At 45.0% G+C, this 27,802-nt stretch overlaps 1 protein-coding gene across 1 annotated transcript in view; it reads right to left on the bottom strand.

The window, feature by feature from the left end:
• Positions 1-27,802, bottom strand: part of tnfsf10l (TNF superfamily member 10, like) — a 43,948-nt gene that overhangs the window by 1,003 nt on the left and 15,143 nt on the right. Inside the window, exons 3-7 of the mRNA XM_056300850.1 lie at positions 9,270-9,306; positions 8,696-8,803; positions 4,839-5,002; positions 1,937-2,047; positions 1-574 (exon numbers count right to left, since the gene is read on the bottom strand). The exon at positions 1-574 is cut by the window's left edge and continues 1,003 nt beyond it. Of these exons, the coding sequence (XP_056156825.1) occupies positions 389-574; positions 1,937-2,047; positions 4,839-5,002; positions 8,696-8,803; positions 9,270-9,306 (606 nt within the window). The 3' untranslated portion in view covers positions 1-388. The remainder of the gene's footprint in view (positions 575-1,936; positions 2,048-4,838; positions 5,003-8,695; positions 8,804-9,269; positions 9,307-27,802) is intronic.

The following is a 27,802-nucleotide window of genomic DNA, read 5'->3' as shown; positions in this document are numbered from 1 at the left end:
CGCACTCCTGCCGCCGAAGAGTCAGGTTTTGCCAGGATTCTGAAAGACGGCTACACATGCTTTTGTTTCTGTGTGGTTGTACATGTATCTCTGCACATATTGCTCTCATAGTGTGGACTTAGTTAAGGGAGAGAAGAAGCAAAGATACTTCCCCTTCTCTGCTTCCTCCTGCTCCCATCATGTCCTCTCATTTGAGCAGTATATCTATACCCTCTACTCCTTCATCCATCCATCCACCCAAGCCAACATCAGACATCCGAGATCCAGGCCAACATCTCCTCGCTCCTTTCAATGGATCCTCTCACCCTTTCCTCATTTTGTCCGGACTGTTTCATCCATCCATCCACGCATTCATTCATCCATGCATCCATCCATCCATCCCTTCATCTTATAGGTCCAGGCGGAAAGCACCAAAGTAACTTGAAGAGTCATCGGCATTGACCATGGTGGGAGAGGAGACGGACACAAAGAGCTCGTCACCAGCCCTCAGCTCGAAGAGCCCCCCCTGGTAGACCGAGTGCAGGGCATACTCGGCATCTGGAGCCCAGCACTTGGTGCCCACGCCCTTCAGGAGCTGCAGGAAGAAAAGGGGGAGAAGAAGAATGAAAACAGAGAGTTCGGGAAGAGCAATACAGAAAGAGAAGTTCAAAGGGAGAAAAGGAAAGAGGAGGAGAGGAGAAGAAGTAGATGAAGATCAGAGTGATTTCAGTCTAGTCACTAAGTAGCATCTAAATCAAGTGTGTAGGCGCCAATTTATGAAAATGTTTGTGGGTGCTCCTCCAAAAGGACACATAAAAGCGCATGTAGCTTGTACATATAGCCATAATTCTCCCTGATTAAAAAAACAACTGTCATGAATATAAAAGAGGCTTTTTATGTATAGAAGATGCTTACGCACACCACAACTTTAGATCAACTTGTCCGATTTTTTTTTATATTTGCATACATACCTCTGAAAAAATGTAATAAAATGTTTAATGTTGCTGATATTCAGTACACACAAGTTACTACTGAAGGATGGTAGTCTGATGTTAATCAAATTTTTAGGGCAAAACCAGGAGGTATTGGTAGCGTGTGGCTTCAGCTAAAGCCATGTATTTAGTAGTTGCAAAGTTAAAATCATGCATTATTTGGTTTATTTCATTTGATGCTCGGTAACGCAACTAATCTCATTACAGTTCTTAACAGATATTTGGATACTCAACAATGGCTTTTTCATTTGGCGAATCATTAGTTTTTTTATTTTATTTGCTTATTTTATTTATTTGGTGGGGTCAAAATGTGGGGGTTACTCAAGCTTCGCAGCCCCCACAGAGCTGTTGCCTGTGGTCCAGAGAAGTTCACATCATCTGTCATTTGTTGCATCGAAGCTGTTTGCTCTTTCTCTGAGGTGTCAGATGTTAGAGGAAGTAGAGACGATTGGAAAGCATTGATTGGTGGATCACTGATTCAATCATTATCTTGCACACTGTGAGCTGCATGTGCTCATTAACAAGTAATCTGAATTCTAGAATCATGCAGACTTGAATTTTAGGAGATCATATTTGGTTGAATTGTTAAATACTGTGGTGCACTGTGAATATTTTAGTATTTGTGACTTTTCTTAGTATAGGAGCAGATGTTCTGCTACAGTCACATACATACTGTAGTGGTAAGTCATTCTGATCAAGGGTTTACGCTAAATGCCCTTGACTATAATAGAAAGAAGAAAGTGCCTACATGTACCCAGGTACAACCTGGTGTAACAGCCCAAGATATACCCCCTGGCCAGACTATACCCGGGGTGAAAGTGGGCTAGGCTGTTTTATACCCCGGGTATATTATGGGCTAACCTGGCCTGCTACACCGGAACGTTCCCTCGTTGCAACACACATATCCCCTAAATATGTTGGCGGACCGAGTAAGAGCCATCCATGTTAAAATATAGTTTCTCTACCTGTATGGGGCTTGGATAGGAGGTTTTCTTGTAGACACACTGGACCAGCTGGTGGCTGACACTGCGTTGGTCTCCGTCACTGGTTGCAGGAGATGGGTAACGGAAATACACCTGTGAGGGAGGGCAGGACATGAGGGTGGAATGATTTGTGTGAAATGAGTGATGGGTTGAGTATGTAAAATATCAGGTTGCTATTACTGTCATGTAAAAAAAAAAAAAAAAAAAAAAAAAACCCCATCTCTACAAGGGGGCGTCTGGGTGGTATAGCAGTCTATACCGATGCCTACTAATAAGGAGATCGCTGGTTCGAATCTCCGTGTTACCTCCGGCTTGGTCGGGCGTCCCTACAGACGCAGTTGGCCGTGTATGTGGGTGGGAAGCCGGATGTGGGTATATGTCCTGGTCGCTGCACTAGCGTCTCCTCTGGTTAGTCAGGGCGCCTGTTCAGGGGGGAGGGGGAACTGGGGGGAATAGTGTGATCCTCCCATGCGCTACGTCCCCCTGGTGAAACTCCTCACTGTCAGGTGAAAAGAAGCGGCTGGTGACTCCACATGTATCGGAGGTGGCATGTGGTAGTCTGCAGCCCTACCCGGATCGGCAGAGGGGGAGGACTTGGAAGAGTGGGGTAATTGGCCAAGTACAATCGGGGAGAAAAATTGGGAACCCCCCCCCCCAAAAAAAGATAAAAATCTCTACAGCTACAATTGAAGTCAAGAGGCAAGTTGTGTCCATCAGGAATGCAACACATCACTTCACTCTTTCTTGTCCTGTGCAAACATTTTCCACCAGTCATTTCTGTTATTTATTGAGCAGTGCCTATATTAAGTAAAAGTGCGAATCTTTTACTTCTGCTTCCATGAATATTCACTCTCAAGCTGTATATGTTTATGTTTGCAAAACTCACACAGTTGTCTCCTCTTGGTAAGAAACAAATGCATGTTACTGAAAGAAAATGTTTTTAGTACCGTTCCCACTGATTGGTTTATCAAGTGCTAAGTCAACTCCTACCGTGGCAAAAGCTGTGCTTAAATTTGCATGTGCTTTGAGGCAGGTAAAGATAAGCACCCAACCCGTGAGACACATTTATTTTTGTACATTTCAAGAAGATCTACCTTTAAATGTGAACCTGCATGGATTGGTATGGCATTGGTGTGCCAATAAAGCCAGCCAGCCAGCCACTTTATTTCACCATTGTACAGGTTACAACTAAATTTGTTCTCTGCCTTTAACCCAGGGGTTCCCAATAGGCGGCCCGCGGGCCACGTCCGGCCCGCGACGGGTTGATTTATGGTCCGCGAGAATTTTTGGAGAAATGCCAGAAGGAAGATTTTTTTTATTTCCCTACCAAAAAAAAAACAAACATTAATTTCTTAGTAAAAGTAAGACTAGTAATATATCGAAAAATCTCTGTTTAAATTATTGTAGCGAATTCGGGGGGCAGCCTGGGAGACCGTCGCCATGGCCGGGACGCGAACCTGTGTCTCCCGCTCCGCAAGCGACAACGTTAACCAGTCGACTAAAGGGTCCGACCCGCTAGTCAAGGACCAACGTGTCTACTTATCCATGCACATTACATTATAATACCTGCAACGTATCGACACCAAAACAAACTAACGAACAACATGCTGCTGGCGGTTGAGTGGCCCGTGGTTTTAAAAGTGGCCCTAAAAGTGGCCCGCTATGAAAAGTAATTGGGGACCCCTGCTTTAACCCATCCTATTGTATAGGATCAATGGGCAGCTGCAGTGCCTGGGCACCAACTCCAGTTCTTCTTTCCATTGAATTGCTCAGGGGCACAAACAGCAGTATCAACCCTAACATGCATGTCTTTTTGATGGTGGGAGGAAACCGGTGCACCCGGAGGAAACCCACGCAGACGTGGTGAGAACATGCAAACTCCACACAGATGACCTGGGGTTTGAGCCCAGGATCTTCTTGTTGTGAGGCAACAGTGCTAACCACTGGGCCACTGTGCCGCTATAAATACATATTCCTACCTTTAGAAGTGTTTCGTGCTTGTTTTTCTGACAGATAAGTCCTTAATGATGCTGGTAAAATCCCGTTTGTGCAGAATACCACTTTCAATGGACATCAGACACAGGTGATTCAGTCTGTTTTGGCCCATTATGGATCTCGAGTCTATTTTTAACTAGGCCCACGTTTGAAAAATAATGTTCCCTGCTGGCATTGGTTACAGGCAAAGCCATAAGTAGTCAGTGGTGGGCTGTCAGGGCCTTCTTTGCTTTTTTGGTCGTGGGAAGAAACCGGAGCACCCGGAGGAAATCCATGCAGACATGGGGAGAACATGCAAACACCACACAGGAAGGACCTGGGACGGCCGGGGGTTCGAACCCAGGACTTTCTTGCTGTGAGACAACAGTGCCTCACAACCCTGGGAAGTGATGTCTGTCAGTATAGGTATGCCATGCTAGGGGATGAAGCTGGTTATGTTGCACAGTAAATGGACTTTATGTTATCATCCTGACTCTGGTAAGCTTGGTCCACTCACCTTATTGTCAGTTTGAATACTTCAAACACTGTGCCAGGCATTAGGGGGTTGTGTTTTGCTTTATTCCCTGAGTATATTGGGGTCCAGATCTGTTTCCATAGCAGTGTGCCTTCCTTCTCTCAAACAAGTGTGCTGACATATTTTGAGAGAAACGTTGCTCTCAAAATATGTGTGTCAGCACACTTGTTTGAAGGCACACTGCTGTGAGAACAGACAGAAAAACTTTATCTTCGCTCATAAAAAACGATTTCCAGCTGGTTTTATTGTCTAAAGGAGCACATTGTTTTGTAGGATGAGAAAAAGAGGAGTAAAACATCTAAACCAAAGAATCAGGGGATTTAGGACAAGATTTCTGTTTTCATTGGGGTGACATGACAGTGAGGGTACACTCACCTGTGAGTACAGATAGTACCGCCCATCCTGAGGCACTCGCAGTTTCCCATTGGACAAGGTCATGTTGTGCAGGTGAGCTCCAAAGCTCTGATTAGCCCACGTGCGAACCACGTGGCGACAGGATTGGTGGAGACCTGGTGAGGGGATGGGGTACTGAGGAAACCCTGTTGATGAGACGGGGAGAAAGAATGGTGATTAGATAGATGGATGGATGCATACATAGACACATACATACGTATGTACATATATACATACATGTACACTCATACATACATGTATCCATCCATGCATCCATCCATCCATCCATCCACGTATCCATGGATCCATCCATGCATCCATCCATCCATCCATCCATCCATCCATCCATACATACATACATACAGGCTTTGTTTGTAGGACATGATGAAACAAGAATTAGAGCTTGGTACGGATTTTAAAAATGTTTCAGTGTCCACGGCGATGAGTGATAACTCTCTCTGAATACGTAGAGTATTATGGGATTTTATTCAAAAATCTACTCGTGTAATAAGATTTACTGTTCAGTTCAGCTATTCGTTTTTCTGTTCTCAATGTTTTTCCGCGATTGTTTTCCTCCAACTTGTTTAATTTCTGCACCGGTGAACACAAATACTCAATCTTTCGTAATCTTCTAATGACTTGAACGTGAGAATAGTAATAAAAGCTGGAAGCCAAGACCATCATTGATGCCCATTCAAGTCTGTTGGACTTCCATATTGTTGCCTTTAAGTTGAAATTGAAGGAAAGGGGGGAAACATTTTGAATTGCTGCTATTGGCTATTTTTGGGGGTTATGGGATGAAAAGAATTGAGAAGGGGGTCTGTCAGACGAAAAGATCTGATCCAATTTATCATTTCCGAGGTAATAACTGGCCTTTGAATACGTCAACATTTTTCCATTTCTGTAGCAATAACTCAATGCATGAGCTCATGGGAAAATAAATATAGCAACATTCAATCTATCATTCTGTTCATTTTGATTGATGTCGTTACTGAAGAAAAGAAAAAGAACCCATTTTTCACAAGTATTGGAAAGACTGAAAGCGGATGTCAGTGAAACAGGCATTCGAACACAATTATTAAACATTTGTTATCCTAAAATCTATTAATGATGCAGAAGCTTTTGCGCTCCCTCCAAAACCCATTTTCCCATAGTTACGTCCTAGTTTCTCAGTCAATGTTGGGGGTTATTACCTATAAGTGAACATGAGAAAATATAATTTAGTCCATTTCTTGGCGATGCAAACATGATCGGCCCCCAGGACCAAATCTAGCCATCACAAATTTTAGGACCACACATATTCGGATCTATAATTGTTGTCAAGAACAAGGTATTTTAGCTGTTATAACATGTTGAATATGACTGGCGGTCAAAGAGAAGGGTGCATTTTTGGGGTCCATCCCCAGCTTCTCAGAAGTCTATTCAGAGAGTCTAGTTGGCTACTGCTGGTGTGTCACCTTTCTACTAAGGTCAGATTTGATTAGTCAAACCTACTACTACTTTCAGCTGCTCCCATTAGGGGCCGCCACAGCGCATCATCTGCTTCCATTTCTTCCTGTCTTCTACATCTTCCTCTGTCACACCAGCCACCTGCATGTCTTCCCTCACCACATCCATAAACCTCCTCTTTGGCTGCCCTTTTCCCTGGCAGCTCCATATTCAGCATCCTTCTCCCAGTATACCCAGCATCTCTCTTCCACACATGTCCAAGCCATCTCAATCTTGCCTCTCTTGCTTTGTCTCCAAACCGTCCAACCTGAGCTGTCCCTCTAATATACTCGTTCCTAATCCTGTCCTTCTTCATCACTCCCAATGAAAATCTTAGCATCTTCAACTCTGCCACCTCCAGCTCCGCCTCCTGTCTTTTCGTCAGTGCCACCATCTCCAAACCGTACAACATAGCTGGTCTCACGACCATCTTGTAAACCTTCCCTTTAACTCTTGCTGGTACCCTTCTGTCACAAATCACTCCTGACACTCTTCTCCACCCACTCCACCCTACCTGCACGCTCTTCTTCACTTCTCTTCTGCACTCCCCATTCACTTTAACAGTTGAGCCCAAGTATTTAAACTCATCTGCCTTGATCACCTCTACTCCTCACCATTCCACCGTCCTCCCTCTCATTCACGCATATGTATTCCATCTTGTTCCTACTGACTTTCATTTCTCTTCTCTCCAGTGTATACCTCTACCTCTCCAGACTCTCCTCAACCTGCTCCATACTCTTGCTACAGATCACAATGTCATCCGCAAACATCATAGCCCATGGAGACTCCTGCTTGATCTTGCCTGTCAACCTGTCCATCACCATTGCGAACAAGAAAGGGCTCAGAGCCGATCCTTGATGAAATCCCACCTCCACCTTGAACCCATCTGTCATTCCAACCGCACACCTCACCACTGTCACACTGCCCTCATACTTATCCTGCACCACACTTACAATACTTTTCTGCAACTCCCGACTTCCTCATACAATACCACACCTCCTCTCTTGGTACCCTGTCGTATGCTTCTCTAAATCCAAAAGGACACAGTGTAACTCCTTCTGGCCTTCTCCATTCTTCTCCATCAACATTCTCAAAGCAAACATCACATCTGTGGTGCTCTTTTGTGGCATGAAACCATACTGCTGCTCGCTAATCGTCACCTCTCCTCTTTACCGAGCTTCTATTACTCTTTCCCATGTCTTCATGCTGTGGCTGATCAACTTTATACTTTCCCGGGCGCTGCAAGGCGGTTGCCCACTGCTCCTAGCTACACAGCTAAGATGGGTTAAATGCAGTGTAAATTTCATTTGTATGTATGTACAAAATGACTAATAAAGGATATTCTATTCTATTCACATCATCCTTATTCCTGAAAATCGGTACCAGTATGCTTCTTCTCCACTCCTCAGGCGTCCTCTCACTTTCCAAGATTGTGTTAAACAATCTAGTTTAAAAACTCCACTGCCATCCAAACTCACTGTCACCTCCATGCCTCCACAGGTATGTCATGTTTATTGGTCAAACATGCTGGACAAACAAAAAAAAAGAAAAAAAGTCTACCTTTTAAAGTGTCTCTGTCATGACGCTGCAGCTCTTTCTAAAAATCTGGGTTGCTGTCTCTAACACTGACTGAAGTGCATAAACATGAACAGTGTTTCTCTGCACACAGTTTCGCACAAATGCACTTCCATGTACACAAACGCAGAGTTTGATGTATTTAACGACCACCCACTTGTAAACACTAAATCCATGTTTATGAGAGGTTTTTGTCATCCAAATGGACAGCAAATGTGATATAAAACTGCAGGTGAACTCAAAACGATGCATTTTATGTGCCTTTACTTTCCCCTCTTGTTTTACAGAGTGGGATTCTCGCTTTCTTTCTCCCTCTCTCTCTCTCTCTCTCTCTCTCTCTCTCTCTCTCTCGCTCATTCACTCGCTCCCTCTGACAGTACTTCCTTATGATAAATCCAGGTTGAATATTGTGCACTTTCTTCCTTCTTCCTTACACACACACACACACACACACACACACACACACACACACACACACACACACACACACACACACACACACAAAATCACTGCTATGCCCATTTTGTTGAATTACAAAGCTAATAAGCTAGGTTACTAAGCTGTGTAAGGACAGGATGTTGTGTTGCTGTAAAGCCCCCTGAGGCACATTTGTGATATTGGGCTATAGAAAACAAAATTGTCTCGACTTGCCTTGAGCCTGATATTACAGTTTAACAGTAAATTTGATCTAATCTTGCTAGTCTTTAAATGCTCACGAGTGTGCGCGCATTCCAACAAGCACGCACACACACACACACACAGGTGAATCTTTAAACCTTGAGCGCTGGTGTCTCGGAGGGTCAAGTGGGCTGATGGCCTTTGGGTCCCTGAGGTCATGAACTTTGACCCCGAAGCATTCATACTGTGAGGCATGGTTCTCGCCTCTGAGAGAGAGAGAGAGAGACAGAGAGAGACAGACACACACAGAGGGGGAGAGAGAGAAATTAATGGCAATGATAAAGGGATAGAGGCAGAAAACGTGGAAGTTGAATCTTCAGATGTTCATGAAAGCAACCCGCTTATTTGAAAAGTGTCTCTGTCCATCAGAAGTACCATGGATGAGAGGGTGACCCCTGTCCAGATGTGGCCATCACTTAAGATGTCTCGCATGCTCTGCTGTGGTGTGGGTGTATGTGTGTGTGTGTGTGAGAGAGACCGAGAGAGAGAGAATTTGTGTGTGTCTTTGTATATGTTTGAGACAGATAATGATTGTGTGTTAGAGAGAGAGAGAGAGAATTTGTGTGTGTCTTTGTATATGTTTGAGACAGATAATGATTGTGTGTTAGAGAGAGAGAGAGAATTTGTGTGTGTCTTTGTATATGTCTGAGACAGATATTGCATGTCGCTCACCTATGAATGTCTGCTTGGAGATGATGTTCTCTGTCACCTGGAAAAAAAAAGAAGACATTTGGGTCATTACAAACCCTAAAAAAGTGTCATCATCATCATCGTCATCGTCATGTTCCTCATCATAACAGTGGGATAGATGGTATTTTTCTTTATTTTCAAGATGAAGCAATAAACCACATTTTCTGTTTTGTAGTCTGTGAGGATGTGTGTGCGCTTGGGTAGTAGGTGGTGTGAGTGTGTGTGTGTATGGAAAAAGCAAGTCTTGTTCATTTCAGTTATCGTGCTTTTTTTTCCAAGTGAAATGTCTCATGGAAATCCACTAAGTTTTACCGCTCTGTTTCGCTACCACTACGTTATTTCATTAATCGTTGAAATGGTGACGTTAACGCCCATATCTGATTTCCAAAATGGGGGTGAGGTCTTAACTGACATATCCCAAGCCCAATTAAAACCCCTGGGTTTATGCCCAGTCTTGAGCTTCTGATGCATGTGAATGTCTTCCTTTGCTTTCTTTTGGTTTTTGAAACTTTTCGTGTCAGGCTGCATCTCTTAAGAGTTGCTGCCTTGATGTGGTGGAGACGCCCGAGTGTCTCGGTGACCCAGAGACCATGGTCAGGACCGGTCCACCCACCAGTAGAGGCCAGGACAAAAAAGCAGCTGTCTAGTCCTCCAGGTAAGAGGTTAGGCATGAGGCCAATTACCTCATAAAAACAACTCAAGTTACAGAAACATCGACTACGGGAAACCCCAAATCAGCCCGTTCTAGAAGAAGACCTCTCCCCCAGGGTAGAAACATGACACGTTGTAGGGAAAGCCCCGAGGAGCCTACACTGTTGATCCCCCTTCTGTCGACCAGAACAAACACTCGGAATGTAAGAACCATGTAAGTGCTTGAGACGGAGCCTCCAGATATGGTGGTCAGACCGAATTAGCAGCACTGACCTATGGGATCAAACCAGCCAGGTTCCTGTCGAACAAGAGATCCAGAAGAGAAGATGGGGGTGGATTGGTCATCCACTCTGGAAACCTCCCAACAACGTAACAAGATAAAGATTGACCTGGAACCTCAGGTCACCGGCCTGCCCTTATACACTGAATACGCAGTTGCGTAGGGCCCCGCGGATCCTCGTTTTCTTAATCAAGAAAGTTGCTGGACGGCATAAAGGCAATCAGTGGCTCTGCCCCAGTGCAGGGGGCCCCTCCTCAATGGAGAGATCATGCCAAGCCAATCAACATCTGTCTGACCCTGGGGGCCCCGCGTGTCAATCATGTCAGTGGATGGATTTGATTGGCACGGGTGCTGCAGCAACGGTGCCATTCAATCACTATGCTGCTAAAGTACGATATGGTTAAAAACCAATAAATAAATAAACAAATAGAGAGAAGTCAGGATTCAGGAATGTGTCATGGAGTCATTCATTGCAGATGAATGAATTGATACAGATATTCTTTAGCAATTCGCTGGTGAATTTTAGCCACTTCTGTTCAGAAGCAGTTAAGCTGCCCCTTAATTACTTAATTGCTGCATAGTTGCTTCTCTCTCTCTATGTCTCTGTGTCTCTGTCTTGAGGCCGGTCTGACCTATCTGCGTACAAATAATATATTACACTTTCACATTGCATGCAGTGCATATGCCAAAATCCCGTTTTGCGTGCAGATGATACGCCAGTCCTTTCCATTAACTTCTGTGGAGAGCTGATGCGTCCAAATACCACGCACCACCTTGAACTGGCGAGGCTCAGCTCGCCCACGAGGCTCAGTTCGCCTGATGCGCGGACATCCACAAGCAGGTAAGCGGGGGAAACAATCTTTTTTTTTTTTGGTAATTAAATCATGGTATTAACGGTAGTATTTTAGTTATTATTATTAACCCTAACCCGAACCCTGGTTGTGGATGCCTGTGCTTCTGGTGAACTGGGCGAGCTGAGCCTCGCTGGTGACGTCATGACCGTTCAAGGTGATGCGTGGTATTTTGATGCATCAGCTCTCCACAGAAGTTAATGGAAAGGACTGGAGTATCATCTGCATGCAAAATTGGATTTTGGCGTATGCCTTGCACGCGAAGTGTAATATCGTGTTCTTTGTATGCAGATTGGTGAGACCGGGTTGCTGTCTGTCTGTCTGTCTGTCTGTCTGTCTGTCTCTCTCTCTCTTGCTCTCTCTCTGTGTCTCTTTCTTTCTCTCAAATTCAAATTCAGAAGCGCTTTATTGGCATGACAAATAGGCACTTGTATTGCCAAAGCAGTCATTACAAACAGAATTTCTCTCTCTCTCTCTCTCTCTCTCTCTCTCTCTCTCTCTCTCTCTCTCTCTCTCTCTCTCTCTCTCTCTCTCTCTCTCTCTCTCTCTCTCTCTCTGTCAGTCTGTCTCTCCCACACACACACACACACTGTTCTACTGTTCTAATCACACTGCTAATCACACTGTTTCTAATGAATGTCCTTTCTGTGGGTTCGTAGAAACTGTTTTTCGTTGTTTTTTAGAGTGCAGTAGACTTTGGGAACTTTTTGGTGTTTTAGATTTTTTTTTGTTTACTTCCTTTAATGAAGTGTGGTGTAAAACTGCTTTTACTTCGGAGCAGGATATAAAAAAATAATGCAACAAAGTGGCAACTTTTAAACTTCCCTGCTGGCAAAGCTAAACTGTCAATATATATCACCAGGAAGAACAAGATAGAAGGAAAACTGTGTGAAGAAGTAGTCCCTGTGTTCACCTCTCTGGTAAAAGCCAGCGTTTTAATTGATTTTAAATTTCATAAATTAATGAATAGTATGGTTGTGTTTGTAAATCTGGTGTTATAATGATATTTGTTCAGTGATGAATGACGAATGAACTTTGAGTGAAGTTTTCAGATGTTATTTCTGTCTGTTTCTATGAGTCTTTGTTTCACAGCTGCTGTAAATGTGTGACATTGTATCAAAGTTGTTTTTATAAAAAGTCAAAAAAGTCTCTCTGTCGCTCTCTCCGTTTCTCCCTCTCTCTCTGTCTCTGTGTTGCTCTCTCACTGTCTCTCTCTCTTTCGCTCTCGCTCTCTCTGTCTCAATTCAAATTCAAATGGCTTTATTGGTATGACGTAACACTGTAATATTGCCAAAGCAAGGGTTTAAACATTGAAAACAAACATACTACAGCAAAGAAACATAGTACAAAACAGAAGAACACACTGTCATCGAATACAGCAGCAACAACGTGCGTCAGGTGACTGTCACTCACTGTGCCTCACTTTATGGCAGGCAGCAACATAGACTGCTGCTAACTTACAGCTCTTTGGGTCTTCCTCTAGTAGGACTGGTAGTTCCTCCTCATCTGATAGGTTTAGAAAAGCTTTTGTTATTAGTTCTAATAGTTTAAAATGTGCTTCTCTAAGATGTTTATATTGTTCACACGTGGTGAGGAAGTGTAGCTCTGTTTCAGGCTCACGGAGGCTGCAGTGACAGCACAGCCTCTGCTCTGCAGGAGACAGATTTTCACTTTTCAACAGCAAGGCTGTGCTCACTCAGTCTGCACACAGTCAAGGTTCTCTTTAGCTGGTGATCAGCCACCATGCTCACATCATCTGCTGTGGTGTACTGTCCATTTAGAGCCCGACAGCACTGCATTTTGCTGTGTTTGTGTTTGCCAATAGGTGATGTAGTTTTGTTTTGACTGTTAAGTAATTTGATGAATCTGATTAGTGATGTGTTGTGTTCCTGAGGTGTGCTAATAGAGCAAATTTGTGGTCTCAGCCTCAGGACCAGTTGGGTGAGGGGGTTCCTATTACTATTCAGCTCTTGGCATTACAGGGCTTGGTGATGATATGAGAGGGGGGGTAACTTAGTTTTAGATGTGTCCAAAAGTTAATTGCTCTTTTTTTGTATTTTTAGTATGAGTGGGTATTGGCCTAATTCTGCCTTGCATGCTTTGTTTGTAGCTTTCCTCTGGACATGTAGGAGAATCTTACAGAACTCTACATGCAAGGTCTCAACGGGGTGTTTATCCCATTGAGTAAAGTCTTGTTTTGTAAGTGGACCTCACACCTCACTGCCATAGAGTGCAGTTGGTCAATAACACACTCAATTAATTTTAACCAAATTCGAACTGGTATTTCTGTTTGTATATATTTTTTATGGTGTAGCAAGCCCAGCGTGCTTTCCCTCTCATCTCATGAACTACTTCATTAAAACGTCCAGTTGAACTTAGTTTTAGTCCAAGATAGGTGTAGTGTGTGCAGTACTCTACATGTTTTGTACCAATTGAGAATTTAGGTAGAACGTCCAGAGAGCTGGATCTTTTTTGGAATATCATTATTTTGGTCTTTCTGGGAATTACTGTCGGGGCCCAGGTCTGACAGTAATGTTCTAGCAGATCCAGGCTCTGCTGTAGGCCATCTGCTGTGGGGAAAGTAGGACCAGGTCATCTGCAAAGGGTAGGCATTTCACCTCCTATAGTAGCCAATTCATTAATGTAGATATTGAAGAGTGCAGGGCTGAGGTGACAGCCCTGACGAACACCTCGCCCTTGGGTAAAGAATTCTGTTCTCTTTTTTTTTTGCCAATTTTTATGCTGCACATATTGCCAGAATACACTGATTTAATAATATCATGTGTTCTACCTCCTACATCACTCTCAATAACTCTGTAGAACAGTGCTGCATGCCAAAAAGAATCAAAAGCTTTTTGGAAGTCAATAAAACAGGCATAAATTTCTCTCTCTCTCTCTCTCTCTCTCTCTCTCTCTCTCTCTCTCTCTGTGTCTCTCTCTCTCTCACAAACACACACAAACAGTCATAAAGAAAAAAAGCTGTACAGTCAAGACAAGTCAAGTCAATTTTATTTGTATAGCCCAATATCACAAATTACAAATTTGCCTCAAGGGGCTTTACAGCAACACAACATCCTGTCCTTAGACCCTCGCATCAGATAAGAAACCAGTCCCTAAGGGGGAAAAAAAACCCTTTAACAGTTTAAGGGAAACCGCAGATTGCCAAGTTTTTAAAGATGAATGTTTCTACCATTTTCTTTTCTTTCTTTTTTTTCAAACATGCTTTGAAATGTTTTATTTTCCTTGTCTTATCTTTTGCCCAGTTTTACTTTTGGCCATAGACGTTATGAATTATGTTTTGGATTTAGTTTTGTCACAATAGATATCTGACATTTATCATCAGACAGTGGCAGTGATGCAACTTTTCATGCGGCTCCTGTTCTGCCACTTGCTGAGCCCGCAGCATCATGGCTAATCTAGCATCAAACTGGAATCTGTTTTTATTGTTTGCCATGTTTGGCCACGATTCTCATATATTTGGTATTTACAGGATATTGTCATGGGTAGTTGAGAACCCATTAAACATAATCAACCCCCCCCCCCCCCAGTCACTCTGGCAGTTCCACTTAAAAGACATTGGAAATGTCTTTTCTGTGCACTGGAAAATGTTCCGTTTGTGCACTCAAGCAAATTGGTAAATCATCTTCCTGGAGGAGATACAGATAACATCTGTGTACAATAGAATGATGGTTTCCCTCATATTGTTGGTGTATGTACTCATTCCCACCGCACATCAACTGTATTAAATTTTCTCTGTGTTGAGTGAATTTTGTTGTCATTTAGATTTTTTTTACATTGTATGACTGCTGCTGTGTTGGCAGGGTTGTCTTGTTCTTCTGCCATCATGCCTGTCGTCAAGAGTTGTATCACCCTCATTTTTCACTGACAGTTTAGAAAGACTTTATCCCTTGAGGAAGTTGATGAGATCTCTAATTTAAGGTCCGAGGGCGTAATTCTTAATGAACATCTGTTGAATGAATGCATCCATCCACCCATCCATTATCCAAACCGCTTGTCCTTACTCAGGGTCGCGGGGATGCTGGAGGCTATCCCAGCAGTCACTGGGCGGCAGGCGGGGAGACAAACTGGACAGGCCGCCAGGCCATCACAGGGCCCACACACACATGCACACCTAGGGACAATTTAGTTTTGCCGATTCACCTGACCTACATGTCTTTGGACTGTGGGAGGAAACCGGAGCACCCGGAGGAAACCCACGCAGACACGGGTAGAAAATGCAAACTCCACACGGAGGATGACCCGGGACAACCCCCAAGGTTGTACTACTCTGGGGCTCGAACCCAGGATCTTCTTGCTGTGAGGCAACTGCGCTAACCACTGTGCCGCCTGAATGAAGGAATGTTTACTACAAATGTGTGTTTTGTGTGTTAATGTCATGCACTTCTCTTGGATCGCCACCTTGCCTTGGTGGAGAAGCTTGCATGTACCAATGATCCCAAGAGCTATGCTGTCTGGAGCTTGGCTCCTGGTAGGGTCACCCAAGGTGGATAGGTCAAGGGGGAGGTTCCAGACAAAGCGCGATCCAACAAAGACCTCAATGGCGGAACTGGAGGAAGATGTCTCCAGGTCACATCGGCAGTGAAGGGGGATGAAGGCTGCAACAGAGGGTGGTCTCCAATCGTCTTGGTTCTCCGTGCCATTGGACTCTGGCCACCTGCCAAGGACCATGTGGTGGCTTCAGGTGCATCAGCCACTCCACGTAAAAAGCTGTCATGCACAGGTGTCCTCCCGTTATGCAGCTCCAGGATCGGCCTCTACACCCACCTGAGGACCCAGAGGGAGGAGGGTCATACTCAGCCCGATTGACCACCGATGATGATGATGATAATGAATATCATGCACGGATTATGCCCACTTTATAGATTGCGAGAATGCTCCCAGTTCAAGCAAAGGGTGGTAATGTTATCATCACAAAACAAATAATAGTTTTATGAAGTTATATAGTTAAGCTATATGTATGTAGTTTATAGTTATATTCCATAGTTCTCAGCTCCAGGCAAAGTAAAGAGGGTCCCCCAAAGAAAACCTTGCCCAGGGCCCCCTGTTGTCTAGAGCCGGGCCTGTGGGACCCACAGGGGAAAGGAAAAGAGGGCGTCCTCGGAACGCCTGGAGAAGAGACATGGAAGCAAAGGCCAAGAAAACTGACATGAAGAGGAACGACCTGGAGAGAGCCGCTCAGGACCGGCTGTGACGGAGAGAAGCTGTCGATGCTCCCAGAGGAGTGACGGGCCGAATGAGTCAACGAATGATGTCAGGGGGAAATCGCACATCTGGGATGACAACAAACATGGCTGCCTGGGTGCCAAAGAAGTTAAGGTGTTATAATACTAAAATTAATTGGTGTCATCAGCTGATTTTGTAGTAACACCAAAAATAAAACCTTGTGTAGATTAAAGTGATGTGAGATCCAATAATCAAGATGATCATTTTTTGCCATAATTGAGCAGTCTTATCTGAGACACTTTCCCCCAGCCAACAAATTCTTGCGCGTTTCTTCTTTTTTCTTCCACTCGCTCTGCTTTTTTTCCCTCCCTCCGTCTCCTGTCTGTCTGCCCGTCGCAGGCCGGTCTCTCTCCCGACTGCTGGGCAAACCTCAGTGTAAAGCTATAAAACAGTCTTCTTTTCATCAGAGGGAATATTCCCCACATCCTCCCTGTCCTTCCAGTGGCCCCTGCTTTATTTCGCTCTCTTCCTTCATCCCTCGTTCCAAGCAGCTGTTCCACTGAAACCACCTTGCTTTTGTGTCTTAGTTCACTTGGTTTTCGCCTCCTTTTTTTCATTACTCCGACTCTCTCTCTCATGCAGACAGACCGAAAGTCTAGACGGGGGGAAAAAAACAAAACAGCCACATTCACCCATTTATATCCATGGTAATTCTTAGTCAGAAACACAAACGAAAGGGGCGTCCAGGTGGCGCGGCGGTCTATTCCGTTGCCTACCAACATGGGATCGCCGGTTCGAATCCTCGTGTTACCTCTGGCTTGGTCGGGCGTCCCTACAGACACAATTGGCCGTGTCTGTGGGCGGGAAGCCAGATGTGGGTGTGTGTCCTGGTCGTTGCACTAGCACCTGTTTGGGAGGGGGGGGACTGAGGGGAATGGCGTGATCCTAACACGCGCTACGTCCCCCCGGCGAAACTCCTCACTGTCCGGTGAAAAGAAGCGGCTGGCGACTCCACATGTATCGGAGGAGGCATGTGGTAGTCTGCAGCCCTCCCCGGATCAGTAGAGGGGGTGGAGCAGTGACCCCCACCCCCCCCGAAAAAAAATACAGACGAAAGGACAGAAAAAACAGGTCGAGGACACAGAGTCCCTCGTGCAGCAGTGCACACACCGGTTCGCTCCCCATGACTCTCTACAGCATCTAATAAATCACAGCGCTGGACCCGCCGCCTCGCCTTTGTCTAAAATGTCAATTGCGGTTGGCTTTTAAAGCTCTTCATGGACGTGCAGCTGTATCTACGCTGTGATCTTTGGCAAGTGGCCACCCTCTCGGTGTCTCGACACAACTCAGTTTGACAGGGTGACTCAGGGGCTTAGTGCACATGTGTGATTGTGTTACAGTGTGCATGTCTCTGTTATTGATAGAGATTGAAAGAGAGAGAGAGAGAGAGATTGTGTATGGTAGACAGTGTTAGTGAGTCACTGTGTGTGTGTGTGTGTGTGTGTGTGTGTGTGTGTGTGTGTGTGTGTGTTTGTGTGCCAGTGTGTAAACAGGAGGCCCCCCTGTGTGTCAGTACACCATGTGCACCAAGGGGGAATACTGCACAGTGGGCGAATGACTTGTTGACCTCGCCAAGCCAGCCCGTCTCGCTACGTGTGGCGGGCCTGGCTCGGTTTCAGGTTCCCCCGTGTCCTGCAAGCAGAAAATTACCGGTGTGTTTGTGTATCACACTGTCTAAAAGCAAGGGAGAAAATTGCCAACAGATTTTCTAACTCCCCCACACCCACACCCACACCCACCTCCTCTCTGTGGCTGTGATTGTAAGAGAACAGGGAACATTTCGGAGGCAAACGTCCAATAAGGGGAGGCACTCGAGCCGCGGCCCAGGGCCTTGTGACTGCAGACTGAAGCGAGTCGGCACTCGACACAGTGTTCTCAGTAGAGAGGTTGAACATGTCTCCTCTCCATGGAGCGGTAGAGCGCCGTCAGACACTTAAACATTTATGTTCAATTCAGGGCAGAAAAAGGACGCACTCTACCACACACAAACCGCAGCGTATTTTGAATTTATGTTGTGTGTGTGTATTATATATATAATACACTAAATGGGCAGCACAGTGGCGCAGTGGTTAGCGCTGTCGCCTCACAGCAACAAGAAAGCCCGAGGTTCGAAACCCGGGGTTGTCCAACCTTGGGGGGGTCATCCCAGGTCCTTTCTGTGAGGAGTTTGCATGTTCTCCCCGTGTCTGTGTGGGTTTTCTCCGGGTGCTCCGGTTTCCTCCGCCATCAGAGAGACGTGCATGTTAGGGTTCATACTCCTGTCCGTGCCCCTGACCGAGGCACGGCAAGACGAACAGGAGTTGGTCCCCGGGCGCTGCACGGCGGCTGCCCGCTGCTCCTAGCTACACAGCTAGGATGGGTGAAATGCAGAGGAAGGATTTCCCCCCGGGGATCAATAAAGTAATAAAATGTATAAAAATACGAGATGTATAAACAAAATGTCAGGACGAGGTCCTGATTATTCCACGAACTAACGGGTCGATGTTGTTATGATGACGATGTAACAAGTAAGATGTTGTGTATTGAGATATCTTCCAATGATATGTCTCATTAACAGACATACCATTAGAAGATATCTCAATACACAACATCTTAATATGATATGATTATATTTAAAAAGAATAAATAATATTGAACAGTTTTTCCCGGAATACCCCGTCCGACACTGTGAACTTGGAATTAAGCGAAAGTGATGATAATGATCCGCTCAGGGCAGAAAGAACTGCAGCAGACTTGTTTGGCAAGCACGTCGTCCTGATGGTGCTGGCAACCCTCGCTAACGAGGAAGCCCGAAGAAGAAGAAGATGATTCAGGACCCAAGATTCTTCATTTGTTACGTCTCATCGTAAAAGCACAAGAGAGTAAAATTCTGGAGTTTCGGCTCCTCAACCCTGCAGCAACAATAGTAACTGAACAACACAGAACAACAAAACAGCAACAATAACAGTGTGTGATGTATGTAAGGTGCTGTGTGTGTGTGTACATGCATGTGTGCAGGCATGCATTTGTGTGTGTGTGTGTGTGTGGGCGAGGGTTGGAACTGGGCGTTGGGCAAAAAGAAGCCCAACTGTAACATCCCTCATGCACGATCCCCACCTGACTTGTGGCAGCGTCTCAGAAGACTCCAGCCCAGATGGGTTTTTTTCTAAGTGAATTATTATTGGAGTTCACTTATTGGACAAGACAGAGAAGAGTGAATAGATGCAGCTGTTTAGTTTCTTGCTCACAGGCCGTTTTTCCAAGGACACAGAATTATTGGCAGGGGAAAAGAGTTTCTAAACATGGGGTCTGGACGGTTTGGGGGGGTGGGGGGGGGAAGCTGTGTGAAAGCGAGGAGTCTGGACAAAGTGCAGCATCGTTCCCAGAGCCCTCAGGCTGCAAGGCAACAGCGCGAACCATTAAGTCACCTCGCCGGCCTTCATTACAGTAAAGTGACACTTAATCTAAACTCCCTTTCCCTCCCCTGCCTCCATTGCAAGGTGAGAAGTCAAAGGTCAGCCAAAAAAAAAGAGAGAGAGAGAAAGAAAAGCACAGCTGGGGCTGCTTGGGGCAGCGAGTGCTTTGCTTGAGGGCACTTTAACCGGACAGATGCCTCTGACAAGCAGGGATGAAACCCCCTCCTCCGGGGTCAAGGAGAGGTATCTGACCTATTGCATACCGATACTGCATCATTCATCTTCGACGTTTCCACTCACAGGCTGTGGTGACATTTTTAAGATGTGGGTTTGTGGGCAACGGGCCTTGGGTTTGATTCCCCCGACCCAGCTGGGACAAAACTGGACGGGAGAACTGGAGGTGTCACGTACCGCCTTACCTCGGCGAGCACCGCTCCAATTGCAAAGCTGATGTGGATTTGCAAGGTTATAAAATAAGGATGAAAAAAATGGAAAGCAAATAAATCTCCTTCCGCCCTTCTTCGTTTCCCTCTTGGCTGTTTTTAGCAACCCGAGCAGGTGGGGGGGATGATATAATTGATCAAAACCAGCTAATGGACGCTCTGATGCGCATTGGACTTTTCCGAGGTTCTCTCAGACGTTCCTAAACGGGCGGATGTGAAGACGCGGCTGAGCCGGTGAATATTTCAGAAGCTGGTAGTAATAGCACCGTGAGCTGGATGAACCCACACCGTCTAAATTGGTGGAGGCCTATTGATGAAGTGCTCACGAGGAGACAAGGTAACATATGGATCGATTTTACTTAAAACATGTCCGCGTACTGGAAAACACACGTTGGCGGTGCAGCGGTCATTCTGCAGCGGTCGGCGCTTAATTTAACCCAATTCACAATCCAGATGAGACAACATGATGGATAATCAAAAAATTTGATTATCACCATTAGCACCATTATTTTATATAAAGGATACACACTTGGTGAGCAGTGTGTAAAAAAAAAAAAACCAATAAATATTCCTGTTGATATATTTACTTCTCAGAATATGAGTCAGTTGTGTTTTGTCATCCGAAAATGAATTATAACCAAGGAGTTTGGTTTTGAAAAACAAAAAACAAAAAAAACCTGCCATTTATTTTTTTGTAGAGTACATTTTTTGGAAAGTAATGGGTATGGCTATATTGCATTGCGTACAATAATTTCATTTAATTTTTATTTTTCTAATTTAATTTTAATTTTTTTCCCATAACAATATTAAAGTTGTGCTGTATACACTTAACTTTGTAATTATTGTAATACAGTTGTGGATGAAGCGTATTGCATCTGCTCAAATCCGTTTTGATGTGAGCAGGTTGGAGATGACGTGTAGTCATCTCACCATTAAAAATCACCCTTAAAAAAAAAAACAGGACAAAAAAAATCACCCTTTAAATCATATTTTACAGACCTGCCGGTATGTGATGTTTACAACCCCGTTACTCTAGCCAATGTTATTTACCCTCAAGTTTCCCCTTTTCCTCCATTTACGCCCAGTTTAGGAGTATGATGTTTATCGCTTCGCTTGTTTGAACACTTACGAACCATTTCATTTCATTTTATTTTTCTGGAAAATGCTGAGCGGAATTACTATGTGCTGGAGGGAGATGCAACGAAAAAGAAAGATGTCTTTCGGTACAGCTATCTTGCTGTTGTAAGCCCATCTTGCCAACAACACAACTCGCTGGTGCACTTGGAGACACCTGGAACTGGTTATGTCAAAGGTCGGGACAGTTTCTTTGAGTCGCGAGCCAATGAAATAGCTCCCTGCAAATGAGCCGGAACCAATGATGGAGGCTGTGCAGTTAACATGTCAAGGCCCGGTCCAATGGTTCTTCAAATAAAGGGGCTGAAGGGGAATTCGTCTGTTTTCTGGCCTCTTTTATCCCCCTTTGAAGTCGCTGCATCAACTTCATGTTGTTGTTGTTTTGTTCGTTTTCTCCTTGTCAGGAAAACATTCTGTACTTTTCTTTAAACTTCTGGATCTTCTTCAGCTCCTGTTTTTACGCCTTTGCATTTTGTCTCCATTTGCAACACTGACAGCTTTACAGACCAGTTTTCAGCTGTACTGGGTTTGGGTTCTGGGTCTTATATGTCTGCCATCGCTTTGTAAAACGCTTTGTGACAAATCCCATAAAATGGTTTTTGAAAAATTTGGCCCGGACTATGAAGCCATCGGCACCCCACACGCATCCACCCGTATGGCCCGTGTTTAACTGCACTTGCATGGTCCGTTTAGTATTACTAGGTTATAATTCCATGTTTTCATATTCCCAGATTCATTGTTACATGGGTTTGCAACCGCGTGTTAGCGGCCACATGTTGGGTTCCTCTCACGCCGACAACTCCATCATCTCTTTGTTGCCTTTACGTCAGTCTGGTCTCTGGGTCAAGGTTTGTAGTTTAAGGGTGGATTGCTGTCGTAACTTTTTTTTTTCTGTGTGTTTATTGGCACTAAATCAGACTGTAGCAGGACACTTCAGAGATGTTTCTAGGTTCGGTGAGCATTTGTATTATAAGTAACACACAGGCCGAGTAGGTATACTTAACGGACCTTTAGTGTATTTGTGCATTCATCGATTTTAATGGTGAAGCAATTTAGATTCTTTTTTTTTTCCCTCCCCAATTGTATCTGGCCAATTACCCTACTCTTCCGTCCCGGTCGCTGCTCCACCCCCTCTACCGATCCGGGGAGGGCTGCAGACTACCACATGCCTCCTCCGATACATGTGGAGTCGCCAGCCGCTTCTTTTCACCTGACAGTGAGGAGTTTCACCAGGGGGACGTAGCGCGTGAGAAGATCACGCTATTCCCCAGTTCTCCCTCCCCCCTGGACAGGTACCACGACCAACCAGAGGAGGCACTAGTGCATAATTTAGATTCTTAGATGTAAATATTTTGAAGTTGAATGTTAAATTTTTTTTTTTAATCTGCAAAAATCGTTTGAATTATCTGGTGTGTGTGTGTGTTTTTTTTTTATTCGCAGGCGTACACACCGGTCGATTTTCATGAACACCGCAGAAAAGCAAGGCGAGTCCTGCACGCAAGTTTCCCGGGTTTAAAAGTTGACAACAAAAGAGGCACTGATGGCAAATAGAGTGAAATCGTGAGAACAGAACTAGACGTTATGCAACACGTGCACTGGATCGTCACGCGCATTTTGTGCATCGTTTTGCACAATGCACCTCTTGTCACATAAAGGTTAAAGAAACCAACACACGGAATAATAACTCGAACCTCCCCCCCGCGGTTTGCACTACACAGTAGTTTCATCAACGACACCGTTTACTTAACTGGCATATTTTGAAATGTCACCTCCTTTTTCCACGCTTGCGGTCCTTTAAAGGCTAAAAAACCCCACAAACAACCTGCATCATTTGCCCCCAGATGATTCACAGCATGGATGATTGCCAGGGCTAAATGCAAAGAACTGTACTGCAGAAAAAAAAGCATTAAGGTCCTCCTGTGTTTGTGTGCATGGACACCACAAGACTAAACATTATTTATATTATAATTATAATTACCCTAGGGTTGGCGATATAGTTTTCTGACTTCACCATTCCAGCTAAATGTATAAAAAAAAAAGAGTCAGGTAGCGGCAAGATGAAGAAGAAGCAAAGTTGTTGTCGCCAGCAAGCCGATGTGGCAGTACACACTTGTAAAAGACCTTTAAAAATAGATATTAAAAAACAAAAGGCTGAGACCCATCTTCACAATTCCCCCCTCCCCCAGTTTCCCCAGTTTCCCCTTCCTCCCGAACAGGCGCTACGACTGACCAGAGGAGGCGCTAGTGCGACCAGGACACATACCCACATGCGGCTTCCCACCCGCAGACACGGCAAATTGTGTCTGTAGGGATGCACCACCAAGCCGGAGGTAACACGGGGATTTGAACCGGCGGTTCAAATCCCCGTGTTGGTAGAAACAGAATGGACCGCCACGCTACCCAGACGCCCCCACATGTGTTTTATTTGTTTGGTCTTAGAGAAGACGCTGATGAAATGACATCAGCGCCTCTGTTTCACCACACATGAATCTGAGGTTTGGATTGGTAAAACACCACAGTGCAAGTAGCTGTTAGTAACCATCATCAGGATTGTGGCTTTAAAACAAGTTTTTTGAATGTTAGGATGAAATGTAAGGACAACTGTGCAAGTGCATTAGAAAGAGGCCACGGTAGACCCACCTTAACGTGAGCAGAAGCCACTAGAACATGTGTCTGCTTGATTGGCAGATTCCATACATGGAGCAGAGCAGAAGATAAATACCTTTATTTTAAGACCTCAATAACTGGTTTTAAGACTTGAAATGCTGTATTGAATGCTATTCAAGATCTTTTAGGACCTTGGGCCTGGATAATATGATTTAGGACATTTCCAGGTAGTTTTAAGACCTGCAGACACTCTTCTTCGGGGCTGAGGTGGATTTAGGAGGTGAAACCAACAGAGCATCACGGCTTTCACCTGGCTGGACCTATTCTAGGTTTTCCTGATATTTGGTGCACAGCATGGATTTTCTGTTTCTTTCTAGTCGAGCCATCCAGTCCGTCTGTTTCATGGAAAGACAGTCATGCAAGTCTAAAATGTCTTCTTTAAACATACTGACCGCTCAACACTTCGAGTGCGAGAAATCTAACAAAACTTTGTGCGTGCAAAATACGAGTGCAGCAGATTTTCTATGCTTGTCCACACAACTTGGCTAGTTTCATTTTCTACTTGTGGTTTTTATCGATGCAGCAAACTTTCCGCAGATCTTCATGTAGTCGTGTTAATGTTTGTTCACACTAGAATGGTTGGCAAACGCTTTCCTTTTTGTGAAATTGATAGCGCTTCTCCTGGGACTCTGTGCCGAGGAGATGTACAGTGTCGTTCCCTCAGTTTCTTAACTTCCTCATCTACACAACTTAAATGTTCTGTACTTTACAACGTCCCTTCACATCGTGCGTGCTTAAAGTCGGACCGAAACCAGAAATCAGGTTTGACTTTTTGTGTCCAAAACCCTTGAACATGACATAAGAAAACATCCAGAAACACATTTTTTATTTGTAAATAACTATAGTTGTGAGGGATTATTTATTTATTTTATACCTTTAATCCATAACCGTTCCAAATGACTCAAGAACTGTGCTGGAGTTTTGAATTCTCGTTTAAAATTCACAAGCTGTCCATTGACTGGAAGTGAGGGTGGGCGGGGTTTTGCGTTGTGGTGGTTTGATCTGATTGGCTGTTTGCAAATGAGCGATGACGTCATAAATATCAGAAAAAGGGCTGACAAGAGAAACGGAAATGGGGAGCTCTTATAAAAGCAGAGAAATGGAAAAACTAAATCCTACCTTTCGTATTTAATTTTCTGTCACAGAACAAGTCAGTACGAAATGCGTCATGATGTAGTATTGTGATAAGGGATTTTTAGAAAATATCGGCATCTAAATTTCGGTTCAAGCGAGAACCCTTCCAGGTCAACCCCTTCGCTAGTACAACCACGTTTTGGTTTGGATTCAGAGTCGGACTGAATGAGGTTAGTGACAGATTTAGAGGAAAATAAATTGCGCTAAAGGCAAGAGGCGAGCTGGAAAAGTACCCGCCCTGTCGGGTATGAGAGGTGAAAGGGGAAACCAGGATAGGAAACGGGGGAAGATGTACATCGGGAAATGAGAGAAAAAGCAAGAGTGAGGCTTTAAAAAAAAAGCTGAAATAAAAAATAAAAAAAAGAACGAGAGATGTGTACGGTAAAACGAGAGGAAGAGGCTGGCATAAGAAGAGGAAGAAAGCAAGAGAGGGAGAGAGGATTAGGGGGAGAGGAGGGAGAGAGGGACAAGCACGGACATGAAGGAGTGTTTTCTCTACGGATTCGCAATTACTGAAACCCAATACTTTAATATGCTGCCCTACCCCGACATGCCCCGACTGGTGTGTGTGTGTGTGTGTGTGTGTGTGTGTGTGTGTGTGTGTGTGTGTGTGTGTGTGTGTGTGTGTGTGTGTGTGTGTGTGTGTGTGTGCGTGCGTGCGTGCGTGCGTGCGTGCGTGCGTGCGTGCGTGCGTGCGTGCGTGCGTGCGTGTGTGTGTGTGTGTGTGTGTGCGTGCGTGTGTCTTACTGTCTGTGTGTGTGTATGTGAACTGGGAAAAACCCTGTGCAGTGTTGACCTGGTCTCAGAGGCCTCTCTCCACGAGGCTTTAAGACAATGTTTGCAAGACACACAAACCCTGACAAGGTACAACAATGAGCTCGTTCGCCTGATTTGTTGTGTGAGGGTGTGTGTTCGCACTCGAGTCCTCGGCAGCATCAAGCCTTTGTAAGAGCGGCTGGAACGATTTGTCTTTCCCACGTCAACACGCTGCGTCAGAATGTACACTTGGAGTCGAAGGAATACACAAATTATTTGTTTTGTTTTTGTGTGACTTAGCTTTATTGCTATCCCAACTGAGGCTGAGAAGTCATCTGAATGAATTCCTTTGCAACGCAAAATGAAACGTTAAGTAACACGGGGGACATGTTTGCAGGATTGTAGTCGACGGACCCAGAGAGCTAAATTGCTGTGGCCCAGACCCGTCCCACACCGACACTTCCATCTGGCCCACATACCACGTGGAGTGATGGCACTTGGGCGGCCCGCTCCTGTGTGCCAGATCTGGGCCAGAACCAAGCCATAGCAATGCCTCATGTGTCACATATTTGCCAAAGGTGGCCCATATTTGTTTTGTGATATTTGGGCCATATTCACCATTGACCACACGGGCCACATCAGGGTCACATCCAGATCACGTTGCCCAGAGCACCGCATCTTTGCCAAAAAAGGCCCACATTTGATTTGGCATATTTGGGGCCATATTTGCTATTGCACATGTGGGCCACCTCAGGTTCACATCCATTTTGTCAGGGCCAGAAGAAGGCCATCAGTGCCGCATCATTGCCTGAAGTGGCCCACATCTGGAGGCTATCTGGGGCAGAACTTGGCAGAGGAAATGTGATCAACTCCGAATCCTCGACCAGACCTTTTAATCGACTCAGCCACACTAATTTGGAGATTTTATACCTGTTATGACTAAATAAGCTACCCTGTTTGATTTAATTTCCTACCATATTTTGGACTGATTCAATCCAAGCGTATCTGGTTCTTAAACCTTTTATTTAGTTTTGCGCTTTCCTTTCATCAAGTTTCCCCCTAAAGTCTCCTCGAAAAATCCCCGCGGTGCTTTCCGGTTCGCTCCGGAAGGTTCACGGAAAACCTGACGACAGGTGATCATGACGGCCTGTCGAGATCCCGCACCCGGGCTTGACGCTCTGCTTTCTGCAATTTGAAGAGGCGTTTGGCCGTCGAACAGCGATGTTACCATGCGGTCGGTCTGATCCGTCAGCCTGTCGCTCCGGCCCGGATCCAGCACTGGAATTAAAATTCCCAATTCGCATGAAAAGATGTTTCTAATATCGATCTGGGTCCAGCAGGGACTCCAGAGCCAGTTCAAAGGAGGCTTTCAAGAAGATTAAATCAACATAATTGGATTCAATAAGTGACTGGCCACAGTAACTGTTGAGGTATGTTGGCGAAACCGGATTCCAGATCCTGGAATCAGACTTTGCCTTGGAAACGTTGGACACAGCTACCGTCTCAAGGATTAAAGAAGTGAACTTGCAAACCTGCTTTTTTCCTCCCTTTGAGAGCAGCTGTGGTCATCTTACAAGTAACAGATCTGAGGCGGTCCGAAGGACGCCACGCTGAGACTATAGCGCCTCCAAACCCACATCCTTTAAGACTTCTGCAAACCTTCAGTCTGATGGGGCCGAGGCGGCCATGTTTGGACTGGTGATAGGGGTCTGTCCCAGGTTCCTCGTTTAGTCTGCAACCCTGCAGGTGGCTGTTTTGGGTTGGTTTTAATATTGAGGTTTTCTCATTGCTCTGCAAGTGCGGCTGACATTAAGTCAGTAACCATGGCAACGTAAAAAAAACAGCACAATGACTCACTGAATAACTGACTAGCAAAAACAACCAAAAAAGTCCTGGTAGGGCAGAAGGTTGGTCTGACAACCACGGAGCTGCTGCTGTTTGTGTCCATGTTCAGACAAAT

This window comes from Lampris incognitus, chromosome 20, assembly GCF_029633865.1.
Source record: "Lampris incognitus isolate fLamInc1 chromosome 20, fLamInc1.hap2, whole genome shotgun sequence".
NCBI lineage: Eukaryota > Metazoa > Chordata > Actinopteri > Lampriformes > Lampridae > Lampris > Lampris incognitus.
The sequence above is the reverse complement of the archived record's forward strand: the minus strand, read 5'-3'. Positions and strand labels throughout refer to the sequence as shown.